The 21,750-nt window shown below is 38.3% G+C and overlaps 1 protein-coding gene across 7 annotated transcripts in view; it reads left to right on the forward strand.

The window, feature by feature from the left end:
• The window catches only part of MYO5A (myosin VA), a 198,693-nt gene that overhangs the window by 77,595 nt on the left and 99,348 nt on the right, over positions 1 to 21,750 (forward strand). For 6 of the 7 annotated variants that reach the window (XM_042941987.1, XM_042941991.1, XM_042941992.1 and 3 more), the window contains exons 5-6: positions 9,204 to 9,360; positions 14,226 to 14,369. In XM_042941987.1, the coding sequence (XP_042797921.1) occupies positions 9,204 to 9,360; positions 14,226 to 14,369 (301 nt within the window). The remainder of the gene's footprint in view (positions 1 to 9,203; positions 9,361 to 14,225; positions 14,370 to 21,750) is intronic. The other variant, XM_042941993.1, reaches the window with a different exon arrangement.

The following is a 21,750-nucleotide window of genomic DNA, read 5'->3' on the forward strand; positions in this document are numbered from 1 at the left end:
ATTGCATACATAAATTTTGCATGTTTTATTCAGCTTAGAATTTCCTTCTCCATGCTCCTGTTTCTGCCCGATTTTTATGTATTCTTCATGATCCCACTCAAGTTTTACTTTGAGACTACCTCAGCTCCTTGTATATGACTGTTCTTCAGGATTCTTGAAGAATTTGGCACTTAGTGGGTACTAGCTGCCCCATAAAGTTGTAGAAGCATTAAAATACAGTAAGTATGAGTCTATAAAAGTTATAAATATATATAACTGGCTATTTCTGTTAAGGCACCTCTATATTAAGGCTCTGTAGTGATGGAACAGAGAATTCAGTTTGACATGAGAGAATCTGATAGCAGTGTGACCGGTTTCTCAGGAATTGAATGACCTTAATAGTCTCTCTGCCTCTCTAAAGCACAGCTTTCACCAGTGTGCCGGCACATTCTATTGATAGATTGATTGATTGTGCAAGCAGGGGAAGGGGAGAGAGAGCGAGAGAGAGAGAGAGAGAGAGAGAGAGAGAGAGAGAGAATGAATCCCAAGCAGGCCCCGTGTTGCCAGCATGGAGCCCGATTTAGGGCTGAAACTCACAAACCGTGAGATCATGACCTGAGCCAAAACCAAGAGTCAGATGCTCAACCAAGCCACTCAAGGTGCCCAATAGTTTATTTTTGCATTTGTTTCCTTTGCCTTGGGGCATTTGTCTAGTAAGAAGTTGCTGTGGCCAAGATCAAACTGGTTGCTGCCTATTTTCTTCTATAGGATTTTGATGGTTTCCTGTCTTACACTTGGGTCTTTCATCCATTTTGAGTTTATTTTTGTGTATGGTGTAAGGAAGGGGTCCTGGTTCATTCTTCTGCATGTCACTGTCCAGTTTTCCCAGCACCATTTGCTAAAGAGACTGTCTTTTTTCCATTGGATATTCTTTCCTGCTTTGTCGAAGATTAGTTGGCCATACATTTGTGGGTCCATTTCTGGGTTATCTGTTCAGTTCCATTGATCTGTTTTTGTGTGACTACTATACTGTCTTGATGATTACAACTTTGTAATACAGCTTGAAGTCCAGAATTGTGATGCCTCCAGCTTTGGTTTTCTTTTTCAACATTATTTTGGCTACTTAGGGTCTTTTCTGGTCCATACAAATTTTAGAATTGTTTGTTCTAGCTCTGTGAAGAATGCTGGTGTTATTTTGACAGGGATTACATTGAATGTGTAGATTGCTTTGAATAGTATCAACATTTTAACAATACTTATTCTCCCAATCAATGAACATGGAATGTTTTTTTCATTTCTTTGTGTCTTCTTCAGTTTCTTTCATAAGTTTTCTATAGTTTTTAGCATACAGATCTTTGACCTCTTTGGTTAGTTTTATTCCTAGGTATTTTATGGGTTTTGGTGCAGTTGTAAATGGGATCGATTCCTTGATTTCTCTTTCTAGTGCTTCATTATTGGTGTATAGAAATGCAAATGATAGCTGTATGTTGATTTTATATCCTGTGATTTTGCTGAATTCATATTATCAGTTCTAGGAGTTTTTTGGTGGAGTCTTGGGTTTTCCACATAGAGTATCATATCATCTGCGAAGAGTGAAAATTTTACTTCTTCCTTGCCGGTTTGGATGTCTTTTATTTCTTTGTGTTGTCTGATTGTTGAGGCTAGGACTTCCAACACTATGTTGAACACCAGTGGTGAGAGTGGACATTTTGGTTGCGTTCTTTTTTGTTTGTTTGTTTAATTTTTAATTTTTAAATTTTTTATTGCTTATTTATCTTTGAGAGAGAGGGAGAGAGAGAGCGCACCAGCAGAGGAGGGGCAGAAAGAGAGGGAGGCACAGGATTCAAACTAGGCTCCAGGCTCTGAGCTGTCAGCACAGAGCCCAATGTGGGGCTCGAACTCATGAGCCGTGAGATCATGACCTGAGCCAAAGTCGGATGCTTAACTGACTGAGCCACCCAGGCACCCCTTCCCTGTTGTGTTTTTGAGCTTAGGGGGAAAGCTCTCAGTTTTTCCCCATTGAGGATGATATTAGCTGTGAGTCTTTTGTATATGTCCTTTATGATCTTGAGGTATGTTCCCTCTATCCCTACTTACTTGGAGGTTTTTATCAAGAAAGGATGCTGTATTTTGTCAAATGCTTTCTCTGCATCTATTGAGAGGATCTTGTGGTTCTTATCCTTTCTTTTATTAATGTGATCTGTCACATTGATTGATTTGCAGATATTGAACCAAGCCTGCATCCCAGGAATAAACCCCACTTGAATGTGAATAATTCTTTTAATGTATTGTTGGATTTGGTTTGCTAGTATCTTGTTGAAAATTTTTACATCCATGTTCATCAGGGAAATTGGTCTGTAGTTCTCCTTTTTACTGGGGTCTATGTCTGGTTTTAGAATCAATGTAATGCTGGCTGAAGCCACATCTTTAAGTCATCACAGTAAAAAACATGGCTTTGGAAGAAAGCCTTATATCACGTGAACTTAATATTTTCTCTTTTTAACAAGTGATTAAATAAGAAACAATTAGATTGATTGCCTGCAAAAAAGTAAAGCTCTAGATTTTGTTTAATGCAAACATGTTCACTTATAAGCTAAAAATTAGATGCAGGTGCTTGTACACTTACCTAAGGTAAATGGCAACACCCAGTGGATGGCTATCAGAGAGTCAACATCAACATGGGTGGATATATTAAGTTGTGTTCCGCATGAGTCAGGTCTGAGGTTGGCATTACTTAGTTGAGTCATGAATGACCAGGATGTGAATGAAAAGTATGCTCATTAAATTTGCAGAGAAGAGGTTGATGGTCTTAGAAGATATGAATAGTATTCAATATGACCATGATGAACTAGAGAGATTACATTTTTTAAAGGGTAAAGTTCAGAAGGAAAATCTATAAAAGAATACACCTGATATAAAATGAAAACTTAATAGATACAAGAAAAGGTTGGGGTGACCAAATAGATACAGATATAAAGACTAGATAGATATAGATACTGAAAACCAAAGAAGGAAAATGGACTACGATGTAACTCTTCTCTTTCATTAACCCAGAGTGGCTATTCTATTCTTGAATAATTTTTCCCCTGAGATTTCAGGTGTCTCTATATAATTTAATTCCCATTGCCTTGTTCCTATACAACATAGTTTTTCCTAATCATGTAAAAGTCAATTAAGGCATCACCTTTTCAAGAAAGTATTTCCTGACGTCATCTTCTTACATCTGCCACCAATTTCGTATCCTTCTTCCCTTGTTTCATATTCTCCTGGATAGACCTCTTTTCTAGCAATTACTTCCCTATATTTTAACTATACTTTCAATAAGTACAATTCTCTCTCAATAAACAATGACCCCAGAGTCTTTTATCTTCATAAAATGATTGGCACATTATGGCTGCTCATTAAATGTTTTTTAAATAAATGAATGAAACAGTGTTTTTAGGTGGGGGCTTTTAGTTCACATTAGAGCCCCTACAACCACCATTGATAAAACAGGTCAGAAGAGCTTATCTCCAAGACACCCAGTACCCAGGTATTTGGTATTACTGTAGAGGCCCTTGAGAGAACTCGCCAAGCCGGAAATCATAAATCTTTGGTTCATGCAGCCTTAAGATGGTCCAGATTGATCTGTCCTTGATGAAGAGTGGAGAATCTCTGTTCTTTAACTTGGTTTTGTCTGGCTTTTGAAGTGATATCTATATCCTAAAAGTAGAAAGAAGGTTCTTGTAATATAAGGACAAGAGTACTTGGAGCATTATAAATACTGACTGAACAGATAGTCAAAATTTCAAAGAACTATAAATTATTATTTACACATATATAACTATTTAAAGCTGACAGCTCAAATGAATGGAAAAGGGTAGACTATGATATTCACCTTGAACCATAAATTTTTAAAAATTATTTATTTATTTTATTCAAGTATAATTAACACAGTGTTATACTAGTTTCACGTTTACAATATAATGATTCAGTAATTCTATGCATTATTCAGTTTTCATCACGATCAGTGGACTCTTAATCCCCTTCACCTATTTCACTCATCCTCCCACCCACCTCCCCTCTGGCAACCACCAATTTGTTCTCTGTATTTAAAAATCTGTTTTCTTTTGGCTTTTTTCCTTTGCTCATTTATTGTTTCTTAAATTCCACATGTGAATGACATTATGGTATTTGTCTTTCTCTGACTGACTTATTTCACTTAGCATAATATCTTCTAGGTCCATCCATATTGTTGCACATGGTAAGACCTCAGTCTTTTTTATGGCTGAGTAACATTCCATTGTGTAAATATACCACATCTTTATCCATTTATCTATGGATGGATACTTGGGTTGCTTCCATATATTGGCTATTGTAAATAATGCTGTAGTAAACATAGGAGTATCTCTATCTCTATCTATCTATATTTTCAAATTAGTGTTTTCGTGGTTTTTTTTTTTTGTTTTTTTTTTTTTGTTTTTGGCTAAATATCTAGTAGTGAAATTACTGGATCATAGATAGGGTGATTCTATTTAAAAATTTTTAAGGAACCTCCATACTGTCTTTCACAGTGACTTCACCAGCTTGCTTCCCACCAACAGTGCATGCAGGTTCCTTTTTCTCCACATCTTTGCCAACATTTGTTGTTTCTTATCTTTTTGCTTTTAGCCATCTGACAGGTGTGAAGTGATATCTCATTGTAGTTTTGATTTGCATTTCCCTGATGATGACTGATGACGAGCATCTTTTCATGTGTCTGTTTGCCATCTCTATGTCTTTTTTAGAAAAATGTCTATTCATGGCTTCTGCCTATTTTTAAATTGGATTATTTGGGGGTTTTTGGTATTGAGTTGTATAAGTTCTTTAAATAATTTGGCTGTTAACCCCCTTATTGGATATGTCATTTGCAAATCTCTTCTCTTATTCAGTAGGTTGCCTTTTTTGTTTTATTGTGCAAAAGCTTTTTATTTTGATTAATAAAAATAGTTTAGGGCACCTTGATGGCACAGTCGGTTAAGCCTCTGACTCTTGATTTCAGCTCAGATCATGATCTCACAGTTCATGAGCCCCACATTGGGCTATGCGCTGTTAGTGCAGAGCCTGCTTGGGTTTTTCTCTCTGCCCCTGTCCCACTTGCACAGGCACTCTCTCTTTCTCTCAAAATAAATAAATACACATTAAAAAAATAGTTTCATTTTGCTTTTGTTTCCCCTACCAAAGGAGACAGACATATCTAGAAAAATGTTTTCTACAGCTGCTGTCAAAGACCTTACTGCCTATGTTTTCTTCTAGGAATTAAGGTTTTAGGTCTTTAATCCATTTTGCATTTATTTTTGTGCATGGTCTAAGCAAGCGTGAACCATAAAATATTTGTCCCTGATGGTTTTCTCTGTTTTCTCCTCATCTCTGTCATACTTTTCCTGTTTTTCCTTTTGTGTGTCTTTATTATGTGTTAACCTTCTCTCATCTGTGTCTCTGCTTGGCTCCCCACTTCTTCCTGTCTCGCTCTTGTTCTATCTTTTGGGCATTTCTTCGTATGGCCACATAGAACTGAAAAACATTTTAAAAACTTTATTGTACCTACAAACTTCTTCTTCCTGTGTTTAATTTAAAAGCATTTAATTGTGTTGCCCGGGTAGGTCAGTTGGTCGAATGTCTAACTCTTGATTTCGGCTCAGGTCATGATCTCATGGTTTTGTGAGATTGAGCCCCACGTTGGGCTCCACACTGGCAGGATGGAAACTGCTTGGGATTCTCTCTCTCCATCTCTCTGCCTCTCCTGCACTTGCACTCTTTCTCTCTCAAAATAAATAAATAAATAAACATTTATAAATAATAAAAGCAGGTGAATTGATTATTTTACATTTTTCCTCTTTGTAGCCCTTTTTTGATTTTGGCCATCTTAAATCCAGGGATCCTTCAGAAAAGAAATGTTGCTCATTTCACATATGGCCACTCAAGACCATCTGAGTGTCTATAGGCCTGTCCTTTCCCAACTATTCTGGGTCCTAAGAGTTTACCTTGGCTTAGAGTGCAGGCTATAGACCACCCAAGATTTGAAAAGTCCACTCCAGAGTTAGACTTTTAGATTATAGTACTTGAGAATTTGAGAAGGACTTTGGGTACTATTTAATCTTAAAGATGAGACAACTGTGACCCATAGAGGTCATGCAATTGTTCTAAGCTATGTACCTGGTAAATGACAGATCTAAAATTAGAACCTGGATGCAAAGGAGCTTATATAATGAAAGAGTAGTGCTTATTTATATATTGGAATGCTCTACTAACCTTGGTAAAAAAGGGAAGCCTGCCAAAAAGTCAGGGAAATATAAAAGAAATAATAAAATCCCTTAAAAATTTTTAAAAACTATTGATCATATGGATCCAGGATCCTATATCCTGGAAAAGAAAATGTATATGGCATGTGCTTTGTATCAGTGCATATATGTATATATTTGTCCAAATCTCTGTTCATTTGAATAGTTTTTGATCTTATCATCTTTAATATTTTTCTTTTTCCCCAGATTATAGGAAAGGGCTATTTCACATGAACTTTTAGATTTTTGATATAACATTTTGATATTAAGACTTGAAGTAGCCTTTTAAATGCAGTACAGTTTAGAATAGCAGTTCCCATTAATAATTACGTCAGACTTGTGGAAGCCTCCTCACCTTGTTTGCTCTTGGAAGGAGTGCTGTCACACAGGCACAGTGACAGAACTGATCATGCAGAAATTACAAAGAGATAATTTTTCCACTCATATTGTAGAAGGGAATCCAAAAACTATTGATACTATGCCTTGATTAATGTATCGAAAAAAGGTGAATTCTGGGGACATTTTAAATGACTAAAAGAAAGTGCACTGGCACCAAAATGAGAACTGTTTTATTAGATGATTTATTTTGAAATCAGCCATGAATCAACAGAGGCAATGGGAGTATTCAGTTCCATCTGTAAATTCAGATAAAAAGAAAGATGATGAGATGATGAGTATGAGATTCCATGATGTGTCATAAAAATGGGGATTACATGCAAGCTTGTACTATACAAATTAAACATTCCTTAGTGTGTCACCTTGATCCTCCTGATCTTCCCCACAATATGGGAGTCTGGGTGTTAGGAATAGGCTGCTATCTGTCCTGGTAATGTGATGTAAGTGTGCATACTCAGGCCTGAACTGCGTACTCCTACTGTATTTTTCAAGGTCTATAAAATAAGACAGTTAGCCTCATTTCTCAAAAGAAAAAGAAACTTTTCCTCAGAAAAGTCCTAAATTTCTACTTTGAAAATTTATTGCCAAGTACTGTCGATGCTATCACTTTGGTGTCTCTGAAACCCATCTACCTCTCTCAGTCAGGACCACCACAGCCTTTATTCACACTTCCATAATTTTACATCTGGACACCCTGCTGCCCATAGTCCATATTGCTGCCAGAGTGATTTTTACTAATTAGATTGTGTTATTTTCTGTGTAAAACCCTATAATGGCACTCCATCATTTTTAGGTAAACTTCAGATTCCTTAACCTCTCATGTAAGAACTTTGTGATCATGTTCTTGGTCATTTCTGCAACCTTATCTGTCATAACTCCATGTTCCAGCCAAATCGAATTATAACTTCTCATAATTATAATTATAACTTCTCATGCTTCTGAGCTTTTATTTTGTTGTCTCTTTTCCCTGGTATGTTTCCTTTCTAACTTCCTCATCCCTTGCTTTTTCCTAGTTATCATTCTAGACCTTGTTCTTGTATCTTCTCTAGGGAGCCTTTCCTGATCACCTCTTCCTCCTTTCAATGCCCCATCATGAGTATTATAATCTTGAATTACTAGGTCTCTCATTCCTGTTAGACCATTCACCACTGAGGACACGGATCCCAGCTTATTTAATTTGTATCCCTAGTATTTAGCACAATGTTTGGCATGTAGTAGGTGTTTGATAGGTGTAGTAGGTGTATTTGTTGGATAAATAAGTCTCCTTTTAAAGATAAAAAGATCATCTTCTATAGTAGAATAACCTCCCCATCTTGTGGCCTTGTAGGATAGTCCCACTAAAAATCTTTGATATCATTCTGATCCTGTCTCTTTGCAAATTAAGGGCACAAATGATACCACCTTTATGTACTTGTTCTGTTATCTTGATAAAAAGCTGATTGCAGGTTCCATCTTAGGAAGTACAAGTTTCCTACTTCTGTCCTAGTAGAAATTGTAGTCTAAACAGAATTATTCTTAGGCTAGGTTGCTCATTGAGGTTTTATTTACTTATAATCAATACACATTTATTGAGTTTCTGTGATGTGTTGGGCTCTGGATTAGGTGCTGGATATTAAAGATAAAGATGATCTAGGTCTTTATCCTCAAAGAAATGATAGTCTTATGAGCAAGTATATCAGAGTTTTTGAGTCATTGTGTGGGTGAATTAAAGAGGTAATAGTAATTTTTGAGTTCTGACATATTTGAACAAATCACCAACAAATAAATGAAGCATTTCTTCTCTACTAATGAGGACACTTTCAGCAGAAGCTGGAGTTCGTGGGAGATATTACTTTAAGGACTGTTAACTACTAGACAATTTATAATTTTAATAGGATTTTCTTTTAAATTCCTTTGCTGTGGCTCCTTTCTCTTCTGAGGTGATTGACAACAGTATTGTAGTATACTAGAATTATTATCCAGAAATTAAATAATGTGTTTGAGACATGTACACACAAAAAATTCAGAGACCCTCTATTACAGGTTCACCTCAGATGTGATGTTCTCTGATTCGATGTTTTATATCTTCTTCCCCCTCTCTGTTCATTACTAGTTTATGAGTAGTTATTTTTTTTAAGTTTATTTATTTATTTATTTATTTATTTATTTATTTATTTATTTATAGATAGAATGCACATGTGTGTACGGGAAGGTCAGAGAGAGAGAGAGAGAGAGAGAGAGAGAGAGAGAATCCCAAGCAGGCTCTGCACTGTTAGCACAGAGCCCATTGTGGGGCTCAAACTCACAAACCTGTGAGATAGTGACCTGAGCCAAAATCAAGAGTCAAATTGTTAACTGACTGAGCCACCCAGATGCCCCTGTAAGTAGTTACTTTTATTAGGAAATATCATTCTTATGTTCCTTCCCACATTGCTGGACATATGAACCAGGAGAAATTCACCATGGCTCTTTGATGAGAGCACAGAGGAAATAATGTTAATAACATTCAGGAGTGGGCAGCACTGACAGTTACTCTTCTTTGTTTTACAGAGATGAACGAAATCAGTCCATCATCGTAAGTGGAGAGTCTGGGGCAGGAAAAACAGTTTCAGCTAAGTATGCCATGCGATACTTTGCAACTGTAAGTGGTTCTGCCAGTGAAGCCAATGTTGAGGAAAAGGTCTTGGCCTCCAACCCCATTATGGAGGTAAGACAGCAGCAGCCTTGACCTTGTTACTATATTTTCTTAAGAAACATGCCCCAAAAATTGAAACAGCACATGTAAGAAAGTTGAGGATGTCCTGGCCACTAAAAGTAGGAAAATACTTTTCCACATATTAGTAAGAAGAGACCTCAGAAAAGCAAAAAGTCAGTAAGGTAGACATTTGAGTAAAGCCCAGCTATGGAGGCATTTACTTTATTCCATAATCCTGCACTCTTAACCTACCTTTGAATTGTTGCCTCTAAATAGCTGGTAGTGGTATTTCATTTTCAAAATTTCTATTCTCCTAGTTATTTGACTCCTATCTATTGTTCCTTGTAGTAGAAGTGTGTTCCTCATTTCCCTCTAATTCTGAGTTCATAGGATTCTCCATGCTCAAGCATGAAGAATTTTATCATCCCTTTGCCCACATTTCATTTTCTATACTTAGTACAACCTGTTAGCCTTTTCTATATTTTTCCCCCAGATTTTAACTATAAGCTTAAGTCATGATCTTATGAACATTTTTCTTCTTGTTTTTGTCGAGCATATCACAAAGCTGTAGGCTAGAAAAAGAAATTCAGTACAATTTAATAAATTCCTGAGAAAGGACAACTACAAAAGGATGTCCTTTCAAAGGTGAAATATGTATACAGAGTGGAAATGCTCATTCCAAAGAAAGTGGACCTGTTTGTGTGAGAATTTGAATATTCCAGGATTTGTAGTTAGAGAATTCTCTATTAATACGATTTTAAGAAAGTCAAACATTTTTGCAAGTAGTTCCATTAAATGGAGAAAAGTATTTCTCATTAATAATGGAGAGAAATTATTTTAGACAGGGAGGAACAAACCTTTCTCATTGAGAATTCAAGTCAGCATTGTTTATTCCTGTTTTTTTCCTTTGTCAAGCCTTATTTGTCACCCAAACACAGACGGAGTTTAGAACTGGCCTGGTGCACCTGTGGTACAAGTGGTTTTTGCAATAATCAGTCCAGAGGTAATTGTGCCTGGTTTGCAGTGCCATGTGTGACACTTCAGAACAGAGTGCTGTGACCCCTTGCCCACAGGGCTGTCCTCCAGAGCAGCGGAACTTCTGTTCTTGGGATTGAGAGGACAGGATATGCTGGGGAAGTTATGGGGCTGCCTGGGATAAGTGCACTGAGGAAAGAGAACTGGAGAAGCTTTCTGAAGTGGCACAGACTGGGGGAAACAGAGGTTTATGCCAAAAAGAGTAGTAGAGAATTTAAGCAAATATTAAGATTTCTAAAGAATTTAAGCTACAGATGCCAACTGTAGTGCTGGATGCCACAGTTAATATTGGGGAAATATAATCTGTAGAGCCATGTTTTGGGTTTGGGGCAGAAAACAACAGGCTTTTGCTTTGCTTCCTACCATCAGTTTGACTATTTTTGGTCACAACAACAAATTCTCTGTATTTGGCAATAATTTAGCTCATTCTTAGTCCCTAATGTTAGAATATCCCAGTCTAAGTTGTGATGGCATCCAGGAACCCCACCTTTTCTAGGCCTGGACCGTATAATAATGTAAGTCCAGAATGAACCTTCTAGAATATGTCAAGTTGATTGACATATTTTATGACCTTGCTATATTCTCATTCAAAAAATAGTACATTGGTTTTTCCACAATACATAGTTCACTTGTGTTAGCAGGAGAGATAGTAGAATGGCCACAAATACTACTTTTTAATATGTACTTAGAAAGAATTTACTTTGTTTGCTAGACTGAACAAAAAAATTATGCTTAGCTATTCCCTTCTACATTGTGTAGTTTTTCCAAAGGAATTTGGATTAAGAAAGTTTGGCACAGAGAGAACTAATTTTCAATAACTACAAATGAGGGCATACCAATTTCAAAGATTAAAGTGGAATCTGGGGCTTAAGAATGATACCAAAGGGTTTGCAGTCATAGGAGGAAGACAGATGAAATATTGAGTATGTGACCTAGAAAGTTTGTAACTTTAAACCTGCTTCTCAAGACTGCATCTCTATATCAGAGGCCTTTACTGTGATGTCAAGGATGGCATGTCTGGGTCTCCAGTGATCTGAAACTCCTGGGATAATGAGTGTCCTACATTAACATCACAGCCCAGTGGCTAAGGGGATTTCCACATTATCCTCTAGAAAGCAAGCTCATCCTCAGCATAGGCTCCTTTGGCAAAATACAAATGAGGCACAGAGAAATGAATCTTTTTTGCTCATTTTTTCATGTTTTCTTTTCCTCCTTTTCTCTAGGAAATTTTCATCCTAAGATGGGGACAGGAAAATATTCTTGGGGCATACTGGATCTTAATAGTTCTTTTGTATCTTTAATAACCATAGTTGAAGACTTTTATGTGCTTTTCGTAAAGAGGAGGAACTCACTCAACACTTCACTGAAATCAGTAGTACAATCAAGACCACAAAACTTTTCCTTAGAAGTTTCTTGCTAACTGAAATGAAAATAGCATTAAGGGGGTCTGTTGTAAATATAGTACTTAAAAGGCAGAGGGAGCAATTAGAGGGAATGAACAAAAGGTATTGTTTGTATATAGAACCTTTCCTTACCAGGTTCAAGGCTTAGCATGTATAGTTTTATTTTTTTTTTTATTTTTTTTTATTTTTTATTTTTTTTATTTTTGGGACAGAGAGAGACAGACAGAGCATGAACGGGGGCGGGGCAGAGAGAGGGAGACACAGAATCGGAAACAGGCTCCAGGCTCTGAGCCATCAGCCCAGAGCCCGACGCGGGGCTCGAACTCACAGACAGCGAGATCGTGACCTGGCTGAAGTCGGACGCTTAACCAACTGCGCCACCCAGGCGCCCCTAGTTTTAGTTTTGAAAAGGACCCTGGAGCTCATCTCACCTAGGCAGTTTACACTTGGAGTCACTAGCATTCCTCAGAGGATTAAATGTTGGCAAGTTGGTAATAGGGCCTGGTCTAATACCCAGATCTTCAGACTTGTATTTCATTTGCTTCTTCTACCATTCTTTGCTCTATGTTTAAATACATTTCACTCAAAGACAGAGGGGAGGAGTCTGTTTCAACCCTGGCCTACTCACTGCAGATTCTCATAGAGTGTAGTGCTGTTTTGACAGCTTGGCCGCTCTGACTCCCACTCTGAGTAGATAGAGAGATGGCATCTGGAAGGTGGGATAGAGTCAGGGAGGAAGGAGTGGCTGTGGTGCCCCCTTCCCCAGCTTCCTTAGTTGGTGGCAGAAAGGTGCTTGGGACAGTGCCTAGTAAACACTCGGTGGCTATTACTGCCATTGCTGTAATTACTACATCTTCTTCCTCTGCTCTGTGACAGAGTGGTGAAAGAAACGTGTGTGGTGAAAGAAAATCCTGCATTTATCATTAATTTCCTTTTCTAAATAAAATAAAAATAACTGGAATATATGGAGATTTTTTTTGTTGTACTTTTCATGCCATCAAGAAAGGGAATATCTAAGTAAATGTATTGTTAAATTATCTTAGGCTATATTAGTTCACTCTTATTTTGCTTGGAAGATAGCTTTCCATCACTCTTTCCATTTAAAATGTTAATCTGAAATATAGCAGTGTTCTCACTGCCAAAGCAAAATAGGACAGTATCTGCCTTGTATTTCACAGAGTGAAAATGTGCTTTCTTTGATCAGAGAATCTAATGTGTTGATTTTTTGTGGCTATGTTATTACTGTTTTCATCACTTATATTTGTATTGCTTTTTTAATACACCAGAGCATTTTCACGCCTTTCTCTCTGCTACGACTTTAATATATTAATTCTGATAGTCTTAGGCTTTGTACAAGTAAATGGTATTAATCGTATGTGAAATTATTTATTAAACATTTAATATATGCATTATGTGAACACTTGCTTTTCTTACTACACTTGTTTTTTGCTTTGCCTTGAAACAAAACTTTATGGAAGCATGTTACCTAAGTCAGAAAGTAGTACGTATGAGGGGCATCTGGGTGTCTCAGTCAGTTAAGCATCTGACTCTTGATTTTGGCTTAGGTCATGATCTTGGCTCAGGTCATTACCTCATAGCTGTGAGACTGAGCTCCATGTCAGGCTCCATGCTGAGCATGGAGCCTACCTGAGATTCTCTGTCTTTTCCTCTGCCCCTCTTCCCCATTCTCAAAATAAATAAATAAACATTGAAAAAAGTAGTACATATGTTACCTTAATTTTTAAAGTTATATAAAAAATTAGCAGAAAGTTACATTCTCTGAATTCTATAGCAGATGTTTTGCAAGATAGAGAAAACTATCAAATTCCAAGGGCAGATTTTAGTATGTCTGGTTTCAGAAAATGGCTTTGAATTGAGTGGGTAATTATTAATACTCTGCTAATAAACAGTCCAACTAGGCCTTTGTTGTCACAGGGTAAAATGATAGAAACTTCTAGCTAATGAGGCTCTGAACACCGGAATAGCATCTCCATGAAGATATTAATTTGTCTTAACTAGCTTAATTATATTACACAGCCCAAGTTTTGCAGGAAATCCAAACCCAAGTGTATAACTACGAGGTCTTGCCTTGGCAGCCCCCATTCCCATCCGTTTCTTTCCTTGTTGACTTCAATGAGCATGTTCTGATACCACAAATGGTGTGAAAATCCCCTAGCCACTGTGCTCAGGTTTGCTGTTTCTGAAAAGAATTTGTGTGAGAATAACAAGACAGATATGAACTATTAGTGGGTATCTGTGTGGTTGCACAGTGGGCAAAGCATACCCTGGTGCCTGCAGGGGCAAAATTGGTTCTGTTCTTAAAAGAATCAGTTATAAAAGGTTGTGTTCTATTCTGTCCTTTGTCTCCCTGAACAAACTCTGTAAATGTCATGTCATGAACTATACTTCTAAAATATTATTTTTCCCTTTGCTTCTTAGTCCATTGGAAATGCTAAGACAACCAGGAATGATAACAGCAGCCGTTTTGGGAAGTATATTGAAATTGGTTTTGATAAGAGATATCGAATCATTGGTGCCAATATGAGAACTTACCTTTTAGAGAAATCCAGAGTGGTATTCCAGGTAAGCTGGGCAGATACCCATAAGTACTTGTATTAGATTGCCAATTTCAGAGCTCACGCTTGCTGGTGTGCATTTTTTTAACTATTTTTTTTTAGCGTTTATTTATTATTGAGGGAGAGACACAGAGCATGAGCAGGAGAGGGGTAGAGAGAGGGGGAGACACAGAATCTGAAGTAGGCTCCGGGCCCTGAGCTGTCAGCACAGAGCCCAACGCGGGGCTTGAACTCACAAACTGTGAGATTGTGACCTGAGCCGAAGTCGATCGCTTAACCAACTGACCCACCCAGGTGCCCTGCTGGTGTGCATTTAATCTGCAGATAACTCTTGAACTTATAAGTCTTGATAACTTATGACAATATTACTACAGACCACATTTGGACCACAGTATGTAAAATGGTACCTGTCAGAGGCAGGACAGTACGTATTAGACTAATAATCTTTGGGACTCAGCACTGGTCTAGGTTTAATGGTTTTGACTTTTCCTACAGATGCTGGTAGGGTAATCTTATTTAAAAAAAGGTGCTTTGGGGCGCCTGGGTGGCTCAGTCGGTTGAGCGGCCGACTTCGGCTCAGGTCATGATCTCGCGGTGCGTGAGTTCGAGCCCCGCGTCGGGCTCTGTGCTGACGGCTCAGAGCCTGGAGCCTGTTTCAGATTCTGTGTCTCCCTCTCTCTGACCCTCCCCTGTTCATGCTCTGTCTCTCTCTGTCTCAAAAATAAATAAACGTTAAAAAAAAAAATTAAAAAAAAAATAAAATAAAAAAAATAAAAAATAAAAAAAGGTGCTTTTAGTTTAGTCTTAACTCTCATATTTCCCAGTTGATAGGGAAGACATTGGGATATGCTTTCAGTGACTTACAGTTTGAATTCAGTTCCTTGTCCTCTTACCTTCCTTCTCCTCTCTTAGAATATATTGTTTAGATAGAATAATGAAAGTTAAAAAATCTTCTTTACCAGGGGTGCCTGAGTGGCTCAGTCGGTTGAGCGTCTAGTTCTTGCTTTCGGCTCAGGTCACGATCTCATAGTTTGTGAGTTCGAGCCCCACGTCAGACTCCATGCCAGCAGTGCAGAGCCTGCTTGGAATTCTCTCTCTCTTTTCCTCTCTCTCTCTCTCTCTCTGCCTTTCTCTCTCTCTCTCAAAATAAATAAATTAATTTAAAAAATCTTCTTTACCAGACATAAACCCCCTTTGGGCATCAAACCTGACCTTGAGGACACACTATTCTTTAGTCAACTGAATACACTACAGAATTCAAGGATTTGGTGGTGGTAGAGTATAAGGATTCAGTTTTACTACAGTTGTATTTTTTTTAAAGTATGTATGTAGAAAAAGGACTGTCAGGAAATACTAAGAAATGATATTAGAATTGTACATGATTTATTTTCTATTTTGTAAAATACTGATGTTAAAATATATAAAATGATATGGATGGTGTAGTACATTTGTGGATTTCTTACAAACAACCACAGTAGGTGATCTATTCTGACATATGGCAAAGATGGAATATTCTTTTTCATTTAAAATGTTAAGTAGTGGGAGCACCTGGGTGGCTCAGGTGATTAAGCCTCCTACTTCAGCTCAGGTCATGATCTCATGGTTTGTAAGTTCGAAACCCGTATTGGGCTCTGTGCTGACGGCCTGGAGCCTGGAGCCTGCTTTGGATTCTGTGTCTCCCTCTCTCTCTTCCCCTCCCCTACTCACACTCTGTCTCTCTTTCTCTCAAAAGTAAACATTAAGGGAAAAAAAATTTTTTTTTTAAATAAATAAATAAAGTGTCAGGAAGGGGTGCCTGGGTGACTCAGTTGGTGGAGCCCCTACTCTTGACTTGCACTCAGGTCATGATCTCACAGCTGAGCCCACGTCAAGCTCTACACTGACAGCATGAAGCCTGCTTGGGATTCTCTCTCTCCCCCTCTCTCTGCCCTTCCCTGTGCTCACTGTCTTTCAAAATAAATACACATTAAAAAAATAAAGTGTTAGGAAGACTATGACTTTGAAAGGTACTGTGAGAAAATACTGAGTACAGGTTTCCCCCACTATCCAAAAGCAGATTGTTCATATGAAAACTTTTGTAAGCTGAAATGGTATAAAGCTAAGAAAAAATACCATTAATTTACATGGAAAAGTTTTTGAGCATTGCTAGACCCCAAAAGTAACCTCTCTTAGGCTTTTCTGATGCCTTGGGACACATCTTGCTAATGGAGGCACAAAATAAGTCAAGATGAAGCACAGATGCTCACAAACACAGCTCAGAGGTATGGCAGGGTGATGCTGAGATGCTCAGCGTAGTTCCCTGCCAAGGAGCTGGGCGGGGCCACCCTCGCTGCTCTGGGTGTGTGCTGCCTCTGTAATGGCTCACTGAACACAAACACTAAACACTGTTTAGCTTTTCTGTAAAAAAATCCTCTGTGGATTTCTTTTGGTTAGCGAAACAGGTACTAATGTAGGCCTTTTGCAAAAGTGAAGTGGTATAATGTGAATGTTAGAAAAGCAGAGGAGAAAAGACTTAAGGGAGACCTAGGGAAGATGGCAGTGTAGGAGGACGCTGGGCTCACCACGTCCTGCTGATTGCTTAGATTCCACCCACATCTGCCTAAATAACCCAGAAAACTGCCAGAAGACTAGGAGAACAGACTCTCTGGAGCCAAGCGTAGACAGGAGTCCCACGGAAGAGGGACCCCTCCCACAGGAGACCACCAACAGCAAAGTGAGCTAAGCCTGCCCCTCCCGCCCCTGTGCACCTTGCGGATTCACCCCAGCTAATACGCCAGATCCCATCGAAGCAGCACCACAAGCCTGGCAGTGTGCAAGTAGCCCAGACAGGGGCCACACCACTCCACAGTGAGTCCTGCCCCTGGGAGAGGGGAAGATAAGGTACACACCAGTCTGATTGTGGCCCCAGCAGTGGGCTCAGGGCAGACATTGGGTCTGACTGTGGCCCCGCCCACCAACACAAGTTACTCTGGACAGTACAGGGGAAGTGCCCTGCAGTTTGGAGCCACCCCAGGGACTACCCAAAATGACAAAACAAAGAATTCTCCTCAAAAGAAACTCCAGGAAGTAGCGACAGCTAACGAATTGATCAAAAACAATTTAAGCAATATAATAGAACAAGAATTTAGAATAATAGTCATAAAATTAATTGCTGGGCTTGAAAAAAGTATAGAGGACAGTAGAGAATCTATTGCTACAGAGATCAAATGACTAGGAAATAGTCATGAGGAGCTAAAAACTGCTATAAATGAGGTGCAGAATAAAATGGAGGCGACCACAGCATGGATTGAAGAGGCAGAGGAAAGAATAGGTGAATTAGAAGATAAAATTATGGAAAAAGAGAAAGCTGAGAAAAAGAGAGATAAAAAAATCCATGAGTATGAGGGGAGAATTAGAGAACTAAGTGATGCAATCAAACAGAACAATATCCGAATAATACGAATTCCAGAAGAGGAAGAGAGAGAAAGGGGCTGAAGGTGTACTTGAACATATCATAGCTGAGAACTCCACTGATCTGGGGAAGGGAAAAGGCATTGAAATCCAAGAAGCACAGAGAACTCCCTTTAGACATAACTTGAACTGATCTCCTGCATGATATATCATAGTGAAGCTGGCGAAATACAAGGATTAAGAGAAAATTCTGAAAGCAGCTAGGAATAAAAAGCCTTAACTTACAAAGGTAGACACATAAGAGTAGTAGCAGACCTATCTACTGAAACTTGGCAGGCCAGAAAAGAATGGCAGGAAATCTTCAATGTGATGAACAGAAAAAAATATGCAGCTGAGAATCCTTTATCCAGCAAGTCTGTCATTCAGAATGGAAGGAGAGATAAAGGTCTTCCCAAACAAACTAAAACTGAAGGAATTCATCACCACTAAACCAGCCCTACAAGAGATCCTAAGGGGGATCCTGTGAGACAAAGTACCAGAGACATCACTACAAGCATGAAACCTACAGACATCACAATGACTCTAAACCCACATCTTTCAGTAAGAACACTGAATGTAAATGGACTAAATGCTCCAACCAAAAGACATAGGGTATCAGAATGGATAAAAAACCAAGACCTATCTATTTGCTGTCTACAAGAGACTTACTTTAGACCTGAGGACACCTTCAGATTGAAAGTGAGGAGATGGAGAACTATCTATCATGCTACTAGAAGTCAAAAGAAAGCTGGAGTAGCCATACTTATATCAGACAAACTAGACTTTAAATTAAAGGCTGTAAGAAGTGATGAAGAAGGGCATTATATAATAATTACAGGGTCTATCCATCATGAAGAGCTAACAATTATAAATGTCTATGTACCGAATACGCACACCCCCAAATACATAAAACAATCACAAATGTAAGCAACCGTATTGATAAGAATGTGGTAATTGCAGGTGACTTTAATACTCCACTTACAACAATGGACAGATCATCTAGACACAGGATCAATAAAGAAACAAGGGCCCTGAATGATACATTGGATCAGATGGACTTGACAGATATATTTAGAACGCCACATCCCAAAGCAACAGAATATACTTTCTTCTCGAGTGCACATGGAACATTCTCCAAGATAGATCACATACTGGGTCACAAAACAGCCCTTCATAAGTATAAAAGAATTGAGATCATACCATGCACACTTTCAGACCACAATGCTGTGAAGCTTGTAAACAACCACAGGAAAAAGTCTGGAAAACCTCCAAAAGCATGGAGGTTAAAGAACACCCTACTAAAGAATGAGTGCATCAACCAGGCAATTAGAGAAGAAATTTAAAAATATATGGAAACAAATGAAAATGAAAATACAACAGTCCAAATGCTTTGGGATGCAGTGAAGGCAGTCGTGAGAGGAAAATACATTGCAATCCAGGCCTATCTCAAGAAACAAGAAAAATCCCAAATACAAAATCTAACAGCACACCTGAAGGAAATAGAAGCAGAACAACAAAGATACCCCAAACCCAGCAGAAGAAGAGAAATAATAAAGATCAGAGCAGAAATAATATAGAATCTAAAAAAATTGTAGAGCAGATCAATGAAACCAAGAGTTGGTTTTTTGAAGAAATAAACAAAATTGATAAACCTCTAGCCAGGCTTCTCAAAAAGAAAAGGGAGATGACCCAAATAGATAAAATCATGAATGAAAATGGAATTATTACAACCAATCCCTCAGAAATACAAGCAATTATCAGGGAAAAATTATATGCCAACAAACTGGACAACCTGGAAGAAATAGACAAATTCCTAAACACTCACATGCTTCCAAAACTCAAACAGGAAGAAATAGAAAGCTTGAACAGACCCATAACCAGCAAAGAAATTGAATCAGTTATCAAAAATCTCCCAACAAATAAGAGTCCAGGACCAGATGGCTTCCCTGGGGAATTCTACCAGACATTTAAAGCAGAGATAATACCTATCCTTCTCAAGCTGTTCCAAAAAATAGAAAAGGAAGGAAAACTTCCAGACTGGTTCTATGAAGCCAGTATTACTTTGATTCCTAAACCAGAGTCCCAGCAAAAAAAAGAGAACTACAGGCCAATATCCCTGATGAATATGGATGCAAAAATTCTCAATAAGATACTAGCAAATCAAATTCAACAGCATATAAAAAGAATTATTCACCATGATCGAGTGGGATTCATTCCTGGGCTGCAGGGCTGGTTCAACATTCGCAAATCAATCAGTGTGATATATCACATTAATGAAAGAAAAGATAAGAACCATGTGATCCTGTCAATCGATGCAGAAAAGGCATTTGACAAAATTCACCATCCTTTCTTAATAAAAACCCTTGAGAAAGTTGGGATAAAAGGAACATACTTAAACATCATAAAAGCCATTTATGAAAAGCCCACAGCTACTATCATCCTCAATGGGGAAAAACTGAGAGCCTTCCCCCTGAGATCAGGAACATGATAGGGGTGTCCACTCTCACCGCTGTTGTTTAACATAGTGTTGGAAGTTCTAGCATCAGCAATCAGACAACAAGAGGAAATCAAAGGCATCAAAGTTGGCAAAGATGAAGTCAAGCTTTCATTTTTTGCAGATGACATGATATTATACATGGAAAACCCAATAGACTCCACAAAAGTCTACTAGAACACATGAATTCAGCAAAGTCGCAGGATACAAAATCAATGTACAGAAATCAGTTGCATTCTTATACACTAATAATGAAGCAACCGAAAGACAAATAAAGAAACTGATCCCATTCACAATTGTACCAAGAAGCATAAAATACCTAGGAGTAACTCTAACCAAAGATGTAAAAGATCTGTATTCTGAAAACTATAGAAAGCTTATGAAGGAAATTAAAGAAGATATAAAGAAATGGAAAAACATTCCGTGCTCATGGATTGGAAGAATAAATATTGGCAAAATGTCAATACTACCCAAAGCTATCTACACATTCAATGCAATCCCAATCAAAATTGCACCAGCATTCTTCTCGAAGCTAGAATAAGCAATCCTAAAATTTGTATGGAACCACAAAAGACCCCAAATAGCCAAAGTAATATTGAAGAAGACCAAAGCAGGAGGCATCACAATCCCAGACGTTAGCCTCTAGTACAAAGCTGTAATCATCAAGACAGCATGGTATTGGCACAAAAACAGACACATAGACCAATGGAATAGAATAGAGACTCCAGAATTGGACCCACAAACATATGGCCAAATAATCTTTGACAAAGCAGGAAAGAATATCCAATGGAAAAAAGAGTCTCTTTAACAAATGGTGCTGGGAGAACTGGACAGCAACATGCAGAAGGATGAAACTAGACCACTTTCTTACACCATTCACAAAAATGAACTCAAAATGGATAAAGGACCTGAATGTGAGACAGGAAACCATCCAAACCCTAGAGGAGAAAGCAGGAAAAGACCTCTCTGACCTCAGCCGTAGCAATTTCTTACTTGACACATCTCCAAAGTCAAGGGAATTAAAAGCAAAAATGAACTATTGGGACTTCCTCAAGATAAAAAGCATCTGCACTGCAAAGGAAACAACAAAACTAAAAGGCAACCAACAGAATGGGAAAAGATATTTGCAAATGACATATCAGACAAAGGGCTAGTATCCAAAATCTATAAAGAGCTCACCAAACTCCACACCCAAAAAACAAATAATCCAGTGAAGAAATGGGCAGAAAACATGAATAGAACTTCTCTAAAGAAGACATCCGGATGGCCAACAGGCACATGAAAAGATGCTCAACGTCGCTCCTCATCAGGGAAATACAAATCAAAACCACACTCAGATACCACCGTACGCCAGTCAGAGTGGCTAAAATGAACAAATCAGGAGACTATAGATGCTGGAGAGGATGTGGAGAAACGGGAACCCTCTTGCACTGTTGGTGGGAATGCAAACTGGTGCAGCCACTCT

The sequence above is a fragment of the Panthera leo genome, chromosome B3 (genome assembly GCF_018350215.1).
Source record: "Panthera leo isolate Ple1 chromosome B3, P.leo_Ple1_pat1.1, whole genome shotgun sequence".
NCBI lineage: Eukaryota > Metazoa > Chordata > Mammalia > Carnivora > Felidae > Panthera > Panthera leo.